Here is an 18,767-nt window from a genome sequence, read left to right as displayed (position 1 = left end):
ACCTTGATTCTCTCTCAGAGTTTAAATCTAGCGTCACACGGAATCATATCACACAATTTAATATTAAGCACACACGCGAGTCCTCAACTGATACCATGGACGAGTACTTCTCTTTATCTTTTGTCTCATACACAGTTTGAGACTCACACAGTACTCACCACGTGGAAGTACTCGTCTCTAATTTCAAGTCCTGCACACACCATTTCTTAAATATTTCAACTTATGGTACACACGCTATTTCTTAAATATTTCATCTTATTGTACACACGCTAGTAATTCAGCTTAACTTAAGCACACGGAAGTATTTCAACTTATTGCTACACGTGGTTTCACTGCGACCGTTGGTCACTTCTGAAGATTACTACAATCCCTTTAATATTACCTGCCTGACATTTAATTCTCCCCACAAAAGTTCCTGAAATAGAGAAATTAATATCTCAAACTACTCTTAAATATGCCACATGCATACCATGTCTCCACTCTTTCATCATTACGAAGCACAACTAAAACAGGTCTTAACAGCACAAGATCCTGGGGCAGAGTGCTGAAACATGGCCGTTCTCTAGGTCCTCTCGCACCTGTGTCGAGGTGGGGGAAGCACCTTGCTATCGTATTGGTCAGCCACATTTCAGACGCTCAAAGCTCTGGTAAATTTCATCTCTTTGGTCCCACCAAAGGTGGCCAAAGGATCGACTCAAAGATGATCATATATTCACATTCACTATCTGCGGTTAGCAGACGACCATACATTCATTCATTTCACAGATCTCATCAAACTGGATGTAGGGATTTACTTTGTGGGAGTGCACATGTGATCAATTAAATAAATAAATTGTCATTCTTTCCCACACTGGTATCCGGCTTCGCTGTATTAATTGAAATTGAGTTATTTTACAAAAAAAAATGTGTTGTTCTGACAAAAATAATGAAGTATGTTGTACCTATTTTCAATGTCGGGTGGTACTGTACCCTTTCACCTCTTCAAAAAAAAAAGAAAAAAGTAAAAAAAAGTTTGTAGAGCACTTGCCCGCAAAAGGAAAAAGTCTTGAGTTCGAGTCTCGGTGCGGCACACAGTTTTAATCTGCCAGGAAGTTTCATATCAGCGCAGACTCCGCTGTAGAGAGAAAATTTCATACTAGAAACAATATATTGTTACACTGGGAAACGTATAATTTTAGAATTGTACATTTGCATTCAAAACGCTCTCAGAAAGATGTATGCGTTAATGGCACATGCTGTTGCTGATGTCCGTGTCTGCTATTTCCAGTTTGGCTGGTATCTCGGTATTGCAGATGACGTGCAGCGACATGAACAACGGCATGTGCTACTATGGTATACATGTCTGTTATAACGTTCTGAGCAAAAATAACACATTCCCAAAAATATGCGTATCCCAATGCGACAGTTTACTCTTTACTCTGCAGAAGAATAAAGGAGACCCGCTGGTGATAATGTAATATGGCCGAAATACGTGTCGGCAAAAAGAGAAGAAACCGTGTTTGTTCAAGGTTGAATCTTTTCAAATTTTTGTTCTTAAATCAAAGACGAGATAAAAAAAAGTGAGATTTCATGTCGAGAAATCACCTCAAGATGAATACCTACTCACAACATTCCAAGAAGCTGTATGAAGCGAAGAACCTGAGGATACAAGACGGACGCCTGGCTGTCGCTCTCGTAGGGCCGCCAAAGACGAGGTCACACTAATTACAGGGCGCACAGGAGCGAAGTGGCCGGGGAGACGGTCCGGTGTGTGCTACTGCAGGAAAAACCCTCTACCACGCACTTCGCAGGGGTTTGTGGAGTATGGAAGTGGAAGTTGATTTAGATATTACCAACATGTTATTTTTACAGCCTTATGACTGAATATTTACTTTCGCACAGGAAAAAATTAATTTCACGAGCTAGGTGACTGACGCAAAAGCGGTAGTGCATGATATTGAAAAATATACTGCCCCAAATAATATATGATCTCAACCACATGCACTCTTATTTATTCTGTAATTACTGCTTCCATTTCCTTACAGTTTGCATCCTTCAGCTTTACCTTTAGTTGCCAACATTAAAAATGGTGTTACAAGCAATTTGAGTGAGTGAGGCGCAGGATTTTGAACTTTCTTCGACGTACAAGTCTTTATTGTTAAAACTTTTGCAAATCCCGTTAACGTTAGTAACGTCTTCACACTACGACATTCAGTAAACAGATAACCGAAGATTTCCGCTGCTCGGCTGGCATTGTCCTCGTTATATACCAGCTTATTTTGATGTTATTCTCAGACATGTACATACTACTCACACAGCTGATACCATCAGCTGGTCTAATGACATTTCTCAAAATATTGCAGTGTTCTCTGTTATTATCTCTAGTTGATGGCTCTTGATACTGCTGTATTCCTCGGCAATATTATGCTTTTAATATGTGTTATTCTGATGCGTTGTGGTTTACACGGTTGCTGTTTGTCACTTGTAAAAATGGACATATTTTTCCTGGAAAATATGAAACGAACGTATGTGATCTTACATCCAACCTGTGGCCACCGGTGACGCCTCAGGAGTTGACTGAGTGACTTCGCTGCAGCTGGGTAGGGGCTCATAATGACGGCCGGCCGCGCCGTGCCACAAGTCACGCGTGCAGCGTGTCTGGCCCACGGGCGGCGCGGGCCCGGCCTGCCTGTCGCTCGGCTCCGCTCGGTCCTTGTCTGAGGCGCCCGGAAGAGCGCGGCGCTTCGTCCGGCGTCACGGTGCGGCGTCTTTCGGCCGGCACAAGTCCCTCGAGTCCGGCAGACTCGCGCTGTCAGCGCTGTTTACCCTTCGCTGTGTGATCTCGGTATGATGGAGGTTCACTGGGCCAGTGGCTGTTTGCACGAAGGAGGCAGTCGAGCGGTCTACCGTCGCGATTCTTTAAAATGAGTGGCAGTGACAGAAGAGAGCAAAGAGGTTTCTCAATTAATATACGTTACAGGTAGTGCATATCCACTGTGAAACGACATTAGATGTACATGTACACGGATGCTCTGCAGATCACACCTAAGTGCCTGTCGGAGGGTTCATCGAATGACCTTCACAACGATTCTCGATTATTCCAATATCGAACAGTGCGAGGAAAAAACGAATGCCTATACCTTTCCCTGATAGCTCCCGTTTCCTTTATTTTATTGCGACGATCGTTTCTCCCTAAGTATGTCTGCGTTAGCAAATTATTTTCGTATTCGAAGGAGAAAGTTTGAAATTTCGTGAGATGATTCTGCCACAATGAAAAACGCCTTTTTGATGTCCACCCCAAATTCTGTAACATGTCAGTAACACTGTTTCCCCTATTTCGGGGTAATACAGAACGTGCAGCTCTTCTTTGAACTTTCTCAATGTACTCCATTAACCCTATCTGCTGAGGATCCCACACTGTGCAGCGGTACTCCAAAAGAGGGCACACAAGCGTAGCGTAGGCAGTCTCTTTAGTAGATCTGTTACATTTTCTAAATGTTCTGCTAATGAATCGCAGTCTTTGGGTTGCCTCCCCCTCAACATTGTGTTCTTCCCAATTTAAGTCGCGTCTGCCCATCCTGATTTAGGTTTTCCGTGATTTCCCTAAATCGCTCCAGGCAAATGCTGGGATGGTTCCTTTGAAAGGGCACGGCCGACTTCCTTCCCCATCCCCTAATCCAATGAGACCGATGACCTCGCTGTTTGGTCTCTTTCCCCCAAACAACCCAACCCAACCCCAACCCCCAATCTAAGTGGTTCGTATTTATAATTCCTATGGTTTTAGTTGAATCTGCGGGCTTTAGATTTAGTGACTTATCGTGTAACCGAAGTTTAACAGATTCCTTTTAGCACTCATATGGAGGACTACATTATCTAGGATCAATTGCCACTTTCCAAAATATACAGATATATTTTCTAAATCGTTTTGCATTTATTGATCTCAGATTGTTCCTCAGATTGTTACGAAATCATTTATATAGATAAGGAACAGCAGTGGGCCTATAACACTACGTTGGGGAACACCAGAAATCACTTCTGTTTCACTCGATGACTGTCAGTTATAAGGAACTGTGACCTCTCTGACAGGATATCACGAACCCAGTTAGCTAATTCCATAAGCACCCAATTTCAGTAGAAGCCGCTTGTGTGGTACAGTGTCAAAGGCCTTTTAGAAATCCTTGTCGATAGCACTCAACACTTCGCGCTTCACAAGAATGATTTTTTCTGAATCCATCTTTACTGTGTGTCAATAGACCGTTTTCTTCGAGGTAATTCATAGTCCTCACACGCAATATATGTTCCAAAATCCTACTGGATATCGACGTTAATAATATGGACCTGTAATTTACTGGATTACTCCTTCCACCGTTCTTGAATATTGGTGTAACCTGTCCAGCTTTCCAATCTTTTCATACGGATCTTTCGTCCAGCGGACGGTTGTGTGAGGTTGTTATGCATGGAGCTGTTGCATCAGCATACTCTCTAGGAAACGTAATTGGTATGCAGTACGGACCGGAAGACTTGCTGTTATTAAGTGATTTAAGTTGCCTCACAAATCGTAGGATATCTGCCTCTAGGTTACTCATGTGGAGAACTGTTCTTGATTCGGATACTGGAATATGCAGAAAGAGTTTAAAGATTTGATTGACAATGAAACAGGATTAAATCACGAATGTCGACGGACGAGATTCCTTGTTTTGTACATCAAAAAGCACTTTGTGCTAAACTTGCAGGCCTTTGGCACATGGCGAAATTGGAAGAAAGCATAGTATAATTGCTGAAGTCACACGCATATTCCGTTTTCAGCTGCAACGGTTTTCAGTGAAACTGAACGATTCCTATGGAGACTTCATATCGTACTGCAAAGTACGTAGGTTATGTCGAAACACATACCTGGAACGACTTAAAACTTGCTACCGTTTAATTTTTTGACAAAAAAAGCAATGCAGGAACAAAAATGAAAACATGTGTAATCTAGTGCAGATTTCACATTTTAACTGGACTTGACTGTACACTGCCCACAGTAATGCACTGCAAGGTAACTTTTTCCTCATTTGATGGGGATGCATTTAAAAGGAAAATCGCGTTTCTGGAATGGACACATTCTGACAAAGACAGTGAAGTTCCCTAAGATCACTGGTGTTAAACAAAATACGAAGTTTGAAGAATACGTTGTGGCCTAGAAAGAATTACAAGGGTAGTTTTATGAAGTTTTTGATATTTTTAAAAGTTTGTTTGCATACGCGCTTCATTGCGTATTAATACAGGTTACGTAACATCAGTGCTCTTGTCCCAAGTTATCCTCTTCCTTTGTGTAAATTTTTCTGTCAAAACATGTCTAGCAAATGTGATGTTTACTGTAGAAATCTGAAGGCGGGGGTGTGAAGACTGTGTAGGTTATGGTTTATTGGGGCGAATGTAGCGGCGAGGAAACTGGGTAGATAAGACGCTCTCCATGGCAACGTACGTTATGTAGGAAGGACAGGAAAGTCGCTGAAAAGGAGATAAAAATTTGTGCCATTGAGGCTGAATTACAAAATGAGGACTTGGAATTATGTAGGCTAAGGGAAGAAACAGGGACAGGAAAGGTAGAAGCAAAAAGAGAAACTTGAAAAAACTTCGAAATTCAGTTAGTAAATCAGTTTGGCTTGCTATCTGAAGTAGTGGAGGAAGGCCCTCATCCAGATGTAGTTGAATGTATTTTGAAGCAGAATATTAGCTTCAAAAAAAAAAGACACGTAGGGATCAAATCAGAATAGGAAAAGAAAAATATTGCTTCTAGTTAACAGTCAAGGCTAGGACTTCAGGAGGAGTTAGGTGCAGTGTACCAGCTCACAAGTTTTGTGAAAACAAATGCTAGGGAGACCAGGAAATTACAGTTGGGGCAGCAGGAAACAGCCTGCGGTATGAATCCAAGCTGTACTATTGCGAGAGACTTGGACGAAATAGGAACATGAACTGTCCACACAAACCACACAAATGTGGTGTCTGTGGAGGTCTTTCAGCGCCATGTTCGGTCCTGCGTAAACACTGCTGCAAGGCGTGTTAACACTCTGGTTTGCTATCTGAAGTAGTGGAGGAACGGGATGTTCCAGATACCCCCAAAACCTGACACACGCGACGATCCTGTTGACACTACTGGTAGGTGAGGACACACTACGCATGGCCTGCACCTAAATAGGAAGGGGAAAGATAAGTCAGCTGACACTGTAAGGGGGAGCCTCAGTCACACGAGGGTGACCCCTGTGGTTAATGGCACCAGGCAGACAGGTTTCTTATGTCAAGGTCAAAGTCCAAACAGGCAACACTCAAGAAAAACAGAATAACAGAAGCTTCATGTACAGTAAATAGGGATGAAGCTAAGGGTAGTATCAACTCACTTCAGCAGAATATCAGGGGAATAAAAAATAAAGTAGATGATCTGTTAACATCTACATCTACATTTATACTCCGCAAGCCACCAAACGGTGTGTGGCGGAGGGCACTTTACGTGCCACTGTCATTACCTCCCTTTTCTGTTCCTGTCGCTTATGGTTCGCGGGAAGAACGACTGTCTGAAAGCCTCCGTGCGCGCTCTAATCTCTCTAATTTTACATTCGTGATCTCCTCGGGAGGTATAAGTAGGGGGAACCAACATATTCGATACCTCATCCAGAAACGCACCCTCTCGAAACCTGGCGAGCAAGCTACACCGCGATGCAGAGCGCCTCTCTTGCAGAGTCTGCCACTTGAGTTTCCTAAACATCTCCGTAACGCTATCACGGTTACCAAATAACCCTGTGACGAAACGCGCCGTTCTTCTTTGGATCTTCTCTATCTCCTCCGTCAACCCGACCTGGTACGGATCCCACACTGTTGAGCAATACTCAAGTATAGTTTGAACGAGTGTTTTGTAAGCCACCTCCTTTGTTCATGGACTACATTTTGTAAGGACTCTCCCAATGAATCTCAACCTGGCACCCGCCTTACCAACAATTAACTTTATATGATCATTCCACTTCAAATCGTTCCGCACGCATACTCCCAGATATTTTACAGAAGTAACTGCTACCAGTGTTTGTTCCGCTATCATATAATCCTACAATAAAGGATCCTTCTTTCTATGTATTCGCAATACATTACATTTGTCTGTGTTAAGAGTCAGTTGCCACTCCCAGCACCAAGTGCCTATCCGCTGCAGATCTTCCTGCATTTCGCTACAATTTTCTAATGCTGCAACTTCTCTGTATACTACAGCATCATCCGCGAAAAGCCGCATGGAACTTCCTGCACTATCTACTAGGTCATTTATATATATTGTGAAAAGCAATGGTCCCATAACACTCCCCTGTGGCACGCCAGAGGTTACTTTAACGTCTGTAGACGTCTCTCCATTGATAACAACATGCTGTGTTCTGTTTGCTAAAAACTCTTCAATCCAGCGACACAGCTGGTCTGATATTCCGTAGGCTCTTACTTTGTTTATCAGGCGACAGTGCGGAACTGTATCGAACGCCTTCCGGAAGTCAAGGAAAACAGCATTTACCTGGGAGCCTGTATCTAATATTTTCTGGATCTCACGAACAAATAAAGCGAGTTGGGTCTCACACGATCGCTGTTTCCGGAATCCATGTTGATTGCTACAGATTACATTCTGGGTTTCCAAAAACGACATGACACGCGAGCAAAAAACATGTTCTAAAATTCTACAGCAGATCGACGTCAGAGATATAGGTCTACAGTTTTGCGCATCTGCTCGACGACCCTTCGTGAAAACAGGGACTACCTGTGCTCTTTTCCAATCATTTGGAACCTTCCGTTCCTCTAGAGACTTGCGGTACACGGCTGTCAGGGGAGGCAAGTTCTTTCGCGTACTGTGTGTCGAAACGAACTGGTATCCCGTCAGGTCCAGTGGACTTTCCTCTGTTGAGTGATTCCAGTTGCTTTTCTATTCCTTGGACACTTATTTCGATGCCAGCCATTTTTTCGTTTGTGCGAGGATTTAGAGAACGAACTGCAATGCGGTCTTCCTCTGTGAAACAGCTTTGGAAAAAGGTGTTTAGTATTTCAGCTTTACGCGTGTCATCCTCTGTTTCAATGCCATCATCATCCCGGAGTGTCTGGATATGCTGTTTCGAGCCACTTACTGATTTAACGTAAGACCAGAACTTCCTAGGATTTTCTGTCAAGTCGGTACATAGAATTTTACTTTCGAATTCACTGAACGCTTCACGCATAGCCCTCCTTACGCTAAGTTTGACATCGTTTAGGTTCTGTTTGTCTGAGAGGTTTTCGCTGCGTTTAACCTTGGAGTGAAGCACTCTTTGTAGATGACCTCACAAATAACAGTGGGATTGATATACTTTGTCTGAACACCATGTAACTGTGGTGATGGATAGTGTCAGTATAAATTAGTATAATTTAGCCTCTTACACTTCCAGATATAGCATGGATAAAGGAGGGGTTGCCGTTTACAAAAAAAAAAAAAAAAAGGATATAAGTACAAAACTGTAGAAGTACGCAAATTCTGCATTGATCAGCACTTTGAAGTTTGTGCATATAAATTACAGCTAGATAATGTAGTGTTGATGCTAGCAACAGTGTACAGGTCCCCATTAGGAGATTGGGAGCTAGTAAAAAAGTTTGACTACCTATTACGCTGTCTGTCAGCCAAAAACAGGAAGTTTCTAACCAGATCGGAAAAGTGTAAGTGTTATTAATTGCATATAACATAGAATCAGCTATCAATTTCCCTACACGTATAGCTCAAGGCAGCAGCGCTCTAATAGATAATGTATTTGTACAGCAAGAGGGTGTAAAACTAACACATGCTTTCACATTGATAAATGGATTATCAGCCCATGATGTACAATTGATTAAATTAGAAAACACAGCAAGGTGTACAGTTCAGAAACCATGAAATAAAACTGTACGGTTGCCCAACCCAGTGTTTATTGAGCACTTCAGAGAAAATTTAATAAATGTTAATTGGGGAGATGTGTATAATGAGCCAAATGCACTTGTGCCTGGGCATGGCCCGTGAGCTGATGTCTTGGCCACCCCATTTCCACACTCCTCGTTTCTTTTGTAATTCCTGCAAACACTAACACCTGTACTCGTACTGATAACTAATTTAAATACAACCTACTGGTGAATTTTGCTTAATGGCTATTAGGCCACTGTCCATGGCATATTTCTGCGCCTAATCTTAAGCAGCCGTCTGATGACATCATAGGGATCCGAACAAACAGTTCAGCTTGTACAGTTTATAGAAGTTTCAAACTGCTGCCTGAGCCTTTTTAGCCTCTGAAGATGTCTCCAGCATTTGGAGACGAAACGGTAGAGACCTTTCCATGTGTTTTTTTTTTGAGTCATCTGTCTTCTCATTCGTTTGGTGTGGTCCACTACAAATTCCTCTCCTATGCCAACCTCTTCACCTCAGAGCAGCACTTGCGACCTACGTCCTCAATTATTTGCTGGATGTATTCTCCAATTTCGTACCATGGAAGTCATTCCCTGATGTCTTAGCAGATGTCCTATCGTCGTGTCCCTTCCACATATTCCTTTCCTCTTCCATTCTGCGCAGAACCTCCTCATTCCTTACTATGTAAGTTGACCTAATTTTCAGCATTCGTCTGTAGTACATCATCTCAAATGCTTTGATTCTCTCCTTTTCCGGTTTTCCCACAATCCATGTTTCACTACCATTCTAGGTTCTGCTCCAAACGTACATTCTCAGAACATTCTTCCTAAAATTAAGGCCTATCTTTGATACTAATGGACTTCTCTTGGTCAGGAATGCCTTTTTTGTCGGTGCAAATCTGCTTTCGATGTCCTCCTTGCTCCATCTGTCATTGGTTATTTTGCTGCCTAGGTAGTAGAATTCCTTAATTTGATATACTTCGTGACAATTAATCCTGATGTTACGTTTATCTCTGTTCTCATTTCTCCTACTTCCAATTCCTTTCGTCTTTCTTCGATTTATTCTCAACCCATATTTTGTACTCATTAGACTGTCCATTCCATTCAGCCCATCATGTAATTCTTCTTCACTTTCACTTTCAGGATAGCAATGTCATCAGCGAATCGTATCATTCATGCCCTTTCACCTTCAATTGTAATCCCACTCCTGAACCTTTCTTGTATTTCCATCATTGCTTCATCGATGTACATACTGAAAATACGGGCGAGACACTACATCCCTGCCTACATCCTTTTTAATCCGAGCACTTCATTCTTGGTCATCCACTCTTATTGTTTCCCTCTTGGCTTTTGTACATATTGTGTATTACCTGTCTCTTTCTACAGCTTACACCTGTTTGTCTCAGAATTTCTAACACTTTGCGTCATTTTACATTCCTCAACATCTTGTCCAGGTCGACAAATCCTATAAACGTAACTTTATTGTTCTTTAGTCTTGCTTCTATCACGGACAGCAACGTCGGAATTGCCTCTCTGTTGCATCTACCTTTCCTAAGGCCAAATTTATAGTCATCTAACTCATCCTCAATTTTCTTTTCCATTCTCCAATATGTTATTCTTGTCAGCAATTTGGATGCATGAGATGTTAAGCAGACTGTTCGATAATTGTCGCACTTGTCAGTTCTTGCAGTCTTAGGAATTGTGTGGATGATATTTTTTCGAAAGCTAGATGGTATGTCGGCGGACTCATATATTTTACACACCAACATGAATAGTCGCTTTGTCGCCAGTTCCCCCCCAATGGTTTTAGACATCCTGATGGAAAGTTATCTACTCCTTCTGCCTTATTTGATCTTAAGTCCTCCAAAGCTCTTTTAAATTTTATTACTGGATCTCCTGTCTCTTCCAAATCGACTCTTCTTTCTTCTTCTATCACATCAGACAAATCTTCCCTCCTCATGGAGGCCTTCAATGTACTCATTCCATATATCCACTTCCTCCTCCTTTTTTGACGGTGAAATTCCCACTGCACTCTTAATACTACCACCCTTTGCTAACAATTTCACTCAAGGTTGCTTTGACTTTCTTATGCGTTGACTCAGTCCTTCCAACAATCATTTCTTTTTCGATTTCTTCACATTTTTCAGGCAGCTATTTCGTCTTAGCTTTCCTACACATCCTGGCTATTTCATCCCTCAGTGACTAGCATTTCTGTATTCCTGAATTTCCCTGAACATTTTTGAACTTCCTTCTTTCATCATGGGTAATAAAAGAAATACTTCAGTTATTTATTTTAATTCCCATGGTTTCTTTGCAGTTACTTTCTTTGTATCTATATTTTTCTTTCCAACTTCTATTATTGTCCTTTTCAGAGATATCCATTCCTCTTGAAGTGGACCGCCTACTGGATTATTTCTTGTTGCTGTATCCATAGCCTTGCAGATCTTCAAGAGTATCTCGTCATTCCTTAGTACTTTTGTATCTGACACATTAGCGTATCGATTCTTTCTGACTTATCTCTTAATCTTCAACGTGCTGTTTATCATTACTACATTGTGATATGAGTCTGTATCTGCTCCTGCGTATGCCTTACAATCCACTATATCATTTCAGAATCTCCTTCGGACCATGATGTAATCTAACTGTTGTTCCCCATATCACCCAGCCTTTTCCAATTATACATCCTCCTCTTGTGATTAAGAGTATTCGCTATTACTTGCCGAAGTTTATTACAGGACTGAGTTAGTCTTTCTTCTCTCTCATTCCCTGTCCCAACCCCATATTCTCCAGTAACCATTTCTTCCACGTTTTCTCCTACAACTGCATTCCAGTCTCCCACGAGTAATGGAGTTTCATCTCCCTTTACGTACTGTATTACCCTTTCAATACCTTCATATACTTTTTCTGTCATCTTAAGCTTCCGACGTCGGCATGTACTATCTGAACTATCGTTGTGGGTATTGGTTTGCTGTCGATTGTGATAAGCGTAACTGTATCACTGAACTGTTCACTGCAACACACTCTCTGCTCTACCTTCCTAAAGAATCCGACTCCCGTTATACTGTTTCCTGCTACTGTTGGTATTACCATAATAGCAGGCCAAAATACGACCGTCCCGCCCCGCAGCAGAACCCATGGATAGTGACCTGCACCGGTGCCTGGTCACCTACACAGCCTTGTACGACGAGCCCCAGTCGACGTTCGAAACCTGTACTCGCCGGTGAACACAAGCCCACTCCACTGATCCAGGTTCCGTTTCACGTGTCCCCTTAGGCAATTTCTTCGCACTCCAAGGTCCCAGGTAGTTTGTTATTGTTGTTCGTAGTGGTCGCCTAGTGACCACATTCATCGTGTGAAACTGGCTACTTACTGACTGTGTCGACGAGCCTCCGAGTTGACACCAGACAGATGGAGTACTTATACAGATAGAGGCTCCAGCAAAACACAAGTGGAACTGAGCCCACAGAGTTCTACCTCCATGATACAGAGGCACACAGGCAGTCATATGAGCCCCTGGATAGGACCAAAATTTCCTGCAGCTATTTCCTTAATTACCTTGGTGTCTCCCTCTTCCTGTCTCTGTCATTTATGCAGCACTGCGCGGACCTGTGAAAGTCGTTTGGTTCTATTCTAAATCAACTGCACTACATTCGTGCAAAAAAACTGGGGAGCAAATATAGACAAACAAAACAACGTTGCAATTTCTGTTGGTTATTGAGCTGTCGCATATTGTGCTAAAGCGTTAAGGAGCCATGTTGACTCTTAATGACATTGCTACAACAGCTCCCACTTAGTGGTTGCATGTTCTGTCCAATTTTGTCCCTGCTAATCTCACAATCAAGGATGCCAAGGTGCTAATTCCTAAGACAGAGTGCTATAAGAATTCAGTCCAACTGAGTAAGGTAGTGCAGTATGGTCTTTCTTGTCACGAAAGATCAAGATTCAACCTCATCCAAACGGCACAGGAGAGACATGGCAACGTCTTGAAAACGTGGTCTTATAGTGGAAGTGCTGCTCGTGATTATGGCGCGAAGGAGCAGACGGTGAGTCATGTTGTGGGGGAGCGCCCACTCCATGCCTTTGAAGGCTGTCTGCCTTGCTTGTCCAATCATAGTTCTGGCTGCATGTTTGTATGTGAATTCTTGTATTTCATCAGAAATGATCAGTTCGCCAGAATATGTTAGCAGACTCGCATACCAGCCGTAATGTACGCCAGAATTCCTGTCTGACACCTCGATTCCTTTCTAATGGGCTGGCGACCTCTATCAATGGGAAACGTAAAAGCTGGAGAGAGGCAAGTTCAGTTTAGTTTCCACTATTCTAGTCTACAAAATACAGTCAAGTTTCAGAGTATCATCTGTCACATAAGCTGACTCCATTTTATTTTGAAAGGTTTAACAACATGGAATGGAACGTGACAGCGCTGCAAGCGGCTGATCTGAGGCATCATATCCTGTCCCAGTCAGCGCATGCTGTTCGACGCATCACAAGAGCCACGGTCAGCAGGATGAGATGTGAGGAGCGGCGTTATGTTGAGTTTAAGTGGAGGAATGAACCTGGTGAGTATATTATTTGGAAGTTCGTTATTGTTAAATAAAGCGTAATGTGCTCATTTAGGTTTTCTATAAAAACTCTCGTCGAAGTTAATCAACGCATGGTGATGGAGCTGCACCACATTTGAAAATTCTGTCCTAATTAAAGTGCACAGAAATAAGAACATAAGAACTAAATAATAATCACACTGAAGAAAAGAAACAGTTATCTAATCACAACCGATTGCATCTAACAAGAGAAGATGACCAACCTGGTCTCACATACAAAACGCACACTTGCAAGGTGTGAGCCCCAGCTGTCTATGTCGCGCCGAGATTTGGACGATTGTACGCAGTTACGACCTTCTGAACACATAGTTTTTCAACGCTCGTGTACCACTTGTTTCTGGCACGTTCCACTGCGTTCGCCCACTGTCGGAGCTCGAACTACTGTACGGTACGGTGAGTAAGAGGTTCGCGTTCATAGTGCCGGTGAACCGACAAGCGACAGTGTGGCACGTCCAGGAGCAGTATACAGTGACGGTCAAATTGCCACGTTTAAACGTCAAAGCTCGCGACAGTTGCGACCGGTAAGCGTCTTTATATGTGGCTCTTCGACTAACTCTTACACGAGGCAAAAGAAACTCTATGAGCGTTTCTTCGTGCTACTATTTGTACCTTGCGATTTAGTTGCGGCAGTCATACAGAAGACACGTTAAATGGATAGAAGAATAGTTGATTGACGTTAGACTATTCTTTATGAGAGGATGGTGGTGACAATGATGACGAAACCCTTTCACCACGATCATTGTCGTCAAACAACTTCATTGGCACAATGCGACGGAGACGTAAAATCCCCAACTGACTGTTTAGGAAGCTTGCTTTGAAGAAGTAATATTGTCAGATCTCACCTTGCCTTTGTAACAGAGATCTGTGTGTGTGTGTGTGTGTGTGTGTGTGTGTGTGTGTGTGCGTGTGTTTTATAAAAAACTGCTGCAGAATATGTCCTAAAATATTGCTAAACAGTGTTGACCATATATGCGCATGGCATTGAAATACTATCTGCTCATATTGCTTACCCGTTTTTCATGTTAAATAACATGTGTTCTACTTGAAGAACAAAGTTTCGAAGCACATGGGGCAGACGTGACCGGCTCCACGCACGTCTTCCCACACTTGCGACATGAAGCGGGTCTGAGGGCTCTCGACGTCACCCCGCTGCACAGTACTCTGCAGTCGTGCATCAGGCAGCTGCAGTGGGGCGGAGCCAGTGGCAGGCAACCTGCACCTACAGAACTGTAAAAACTCTGCACTCAAGAAGTCTAAAATGAGTATTATCATAAGTATGGCCATTTATTTTAAGAGTGGGCTGGTGTTTGGTATCTAGGGTTGAGATCTTGCAAATGTACGTTTTTCTCCTTACAACACAAGGTCCAGTTAGTTATGTTTATGTGGAAGGTTACAAGTAATAAACATGAAGGTTGAGGACAGATTTCATTCGATGTCAGATAAAGAGAGATCATGCTGACACAGGAGTAGAGCACACCGCCTCTAGCCCTGACAAGGGCCTGAGTTGGCCGACAAAGAGAGTCCACGAGTCTCTCCAGTTGTGTCGTGTTCAGCTGACGTCACTCAACAGGTCCCGTAGAGCCGCCAGACCGCAGGGACGTTGAGAGCGCCGCTGCCCACACGCTGGTGCCAGACATTTGCTGTGAGGCTGAGACCGGATGGCTTAGCGGCCATGTCGGGATGTGGCAGGACGGCTGAGTGTTCGGCAGTCCAGCCAGGAGCGTGTCCACGCGGTCTGTGAACACGGCTGCTGTCTTGGGAGCGTCCCCAGGGTACTCAGCACGAAGGTAGCGCACAGGTCCGGATTACAAAATCACTATGCGATGTGATGCGATCTAGACTGCTCGCTCACTAAACTTCAGCACAGATCTGAGACACGTGACGTTCTAAGACTCCAGTTCATTGTCGTTGCGATAAAAGTGACAATGCAGGAAGGTACAGTAACTTTTCCGAAATTTTTAGACCTTTAATGCCATACGCTGCAGAGTGTACGGGGATCCACTACACGATGCCGACCCCAGCAGAACAGACACTAAGAGTCGCAAGAAACGACAGAGCCCGTGTCCTTAGCAATAGTGTAAAGTGCGTTATAAAAAGTAGCGGAATTTGGCACATTGTGTACATTTACTTACTTCTTTATGCGTTTATTCCACCTGATAAAATTAAGGCATTCGTGCACTCTCTTACATATAACCTGACATCTCAGTGAGTCAACATTACGACATGCGAAGTACACAAGCAGCAGACGGTAGTGATAACTATACTACTTCTGCTAATAACAACAACAACAACAATGGAGACACATAAGAACACACGTTTCTCTTGATGCGACATCCACATCTGTTGATACACATCCCAGTGATAAAATCAGCTGCTGATGTACAATTTTGCAACTGTAGCAGGTATTATCACTGATGACAGAAATTAATGTACGGGGTTTCATAAATTCCACATGTTGTGCTTTATATCAGAATACACATACTACGAAATTGTAGCTCTGCATCTTTAAGTTGACTTAGATGTAAAGCAGTGTAACTGTTTCAAACTGTGGATGCATTACTTTTACTTGTTTGATCGCCTTTCTTTTAACAAATTACATAATGATAAATATATCAAAACTTTACGTACTGCAATTACATGACATTATTGCTTCAGAACAAACAGTCATGATTGCACACGACGTTTGGCCTTGGAGCGGAGTGGAAGAGGGGGGAGTCCCTTTCTCTCTCCCTCTGTCGCTCTTTGCTTTAACTCGCAACCGTCGGTAGCTACAGAAAACTCTCGCTTCCCCACGGGATGTATGCTTCGAAAAGGATCGAGGCACAGGAAACTTCCATCTGAGGTTACGTCCTGGCGAGACTCTTCTTAATACTCGTACATCTGTATTTATGGGAAGAATTGTCCGATTATCTACGTCTATAAGTCGGAATCTATCGTTTTCTAAATCCTGCTCTTCGATTGTGTGGCACACCTAGGGCCAGACAGAAGCTCAGATGTCAGTTGAATTGCGATGAAGAGTGGATTGAAGTTTAAGAGAATGGTCTGGAAGAACAAAATGCGGAAAGGAGTGGGACACTAAAGTGCAAAGCAATCACGAAATTCATTTGAATTTCTCTTGGGCTGTAGATATTACGTTGATGAATACCACACAGGCAGTTCATTTGAACAGAAATGGACACCTATGAAAAGGGCATCGTAGAAATTGGACAAACAAAGATAGATATAAGGAGCTAACGGAAAAGAAACCTTGGGAAACAGAAAAAAAACACAGCAATTGATCAGCAAATCATTGGCGAAAGTGTCAACCAAGAATTATTGAAGTTGGCGTCTAGAATATACGAGAATGGCGCTATAGCATTAGATACAACCCTGAAGATATAAGCAGATACTTGCGAGGCCTACCGCACAATGACCACAACACCTCATGTATGGAATTTGTCGACAGGAATAATATATACAGAGGAATGGAAAAGATAATAGAGGATATGATAGATGACGATCATTTTGACTGTCAGAAGGCTAATAGCACAAGAGGGCGGCACGTCTGACATTGTAACTGATGCGGGAAGCAAAACTTGGAAAATAAAATGGACACATTCATAGGCCCTGAAAGGAAAAGCATCCGGAAATGTAAAATTCTGCAAAATGTTCGGAATATTGAGAAAAATAAGAGTAAGTTGCAAAGAAAGACGGGTGATACGTACAAGAACCGAGAGGAAACAATAAGGTTGCATGACCAAGAACAAAATACTGTCCCATCTTCCTACCAAAGCGTTTGGTATGTTCCATTCTTCACCGATTCTGCTGAGAACCTCATCATTTTTTCTTTTATGAGTCCATCTAATTTTCGACATTCTTCTCTAGCACCACATCTCAAACGCTTCGATTCTCTTCCGTCCCGGTTTTCCCACTGTCCATGTTTCACTTTCATAGAATACTGTGCTCAAAACTTCAGGGGTAGATTTTGGGAAAGTCGCCCAGAACTGTGGGTCAGGGGAAACTTACTGTATGAGATGAGAAGGGAAGACTAATTGTTGAGGACTGCATCGGACGAGATTTGAAAACCTAAGGGCTTAAGACAAGGTGATATGCACGACAGAGATTACTGCTAAAACATTGATCACAAGTTATTAAGAGTGAGAAGTTAAGCACATTGTACATAACAGAGGTGGGATAGGGCGGTGAAAAATAGATGGGAATGACATTGAAAGATGCAGGAAACTGAAACGGAGTGAATCAAAGGGTAGTTACAGTGATAAAAAGCTGGATGGCGAGAACCAAGGACACGTTGTAGAGTTAGTTCTCACCTACGGAGTCCTGAGATACTGGTGCCTGGGGGAGGAATCCAGATGGTGAAACAGGCGCTGGTGTCACGAATGTCACGTCGTAGACCATGCTCTGCAACAGGATATTGTGAGTTACCAGTATATACCCTCAGCCTATGCCCATCCATCCTAATTGATAATGTGATGGTAGTCATGCCTATGTTGAAGGCTAAACAGTGTTTACACAGTAGCTGGAATATGACTTGTATCTTTTCGCAGCTGGCTCTCCCTTTGATAGAATATGTTTTGCCAGTTACAGGGCTATTATAGGAGGACACACTCTTGTTAACTCGAGATCAATGTTTTAGCAGTAAGCTCTGTCTTGTATATTAACCTATCTTCCACCTTTAAGCTCCCTGGATGCGGTCCCCAACATTCCTTCTCATCTTGTGCGGTAAGTCTCCTCTGACCCGCGGTTCTGGGTGACTTTCCCAAAATCTACCCCTTTTCCCCCTTTTCCTAGACCTGTCCAGTCCTTTTCCTTAACCCTTCTTCCTTCCGTTTCAACCCTTTTACCTGCAGAAGGAGCCACTGGCTCCGAAAGCTTGCCAATCACAACAGTTTCTATGTGTGTTCTGCCGCTGCTTCGTGAGTCGATTCTTTTATCTATCCTATTAAATAATTTTATCAATGATTGATTGATTTCGTTGTTACAAAACTGACAGTTGATGTTAGTTGACTTCGTTTGGCCGTGAACATCCTCTTTGAATGTTCTTCTCTACTCTTCATGTTCTCTTTCATTTTTCCATTATGAGTTGGTTTGTCCTTGGTTAAAATGGCTCTGAGCACTATGGGACTCAACTTCTGAGGTCATTAGTCCCTTAGAAATTAGAACTAGTTAAACCTAACTAACCTAAGGACATCACACACATCCATGCCCAAGGCAGGATTCTAACCTGCGAACGTAGCAGTCTCGCGGTTCCAGACTGCACTGCCTAGAACCGCACGGCCACTTCAGCTG

At 42.8% G+C, this 18,767-nt stretch overlaps 1 protein-coding gene across 1 annotated transcript in view; it reads left to right on the top strand.

Moving 5' to 3' along the window:
* Positions 1-18,767, top strand: part of LOC126439774 (uncharacterized) — a 113,482-nt gene that overhangs the window by 41,857 nt on the left and 52,858 nt on the right. Inside the window, exon 7 of the mRNA XM_050090597.1 lies at positions 12,815-12,923. Within this exon, the coding sequence (XP_049946554.1) occupies positions 12,815-12,923 (109 nt within the window). The remainder of the gene's footprint in view (positions 1-12,814; positions 12,924-18,767) is intronic.

Source organism: Schistocerca serialis, unplaced genomic scaffold (genome assembly GCF_023864345.2).
Source record: "Schistocerca serialis cubense isolate TAMUIC-IGC-003099 unplaced genomic scaffold, iqSchSeri2.2 HiC_scaffold_1343, whole genome shotgun sequence".
Classification (NCBI taxonomy): domain Eukaryota; kingdom Metazoa; phylum Arthropoda; class Insecta; order Orthoptera; family Acrididae; genus Schistocerca; species Schistocerca serialis.
Note: the sequence above shows the minus strand (reverse complement) of the source record. Positions and strands in the feature narration are given on the sequence as shown.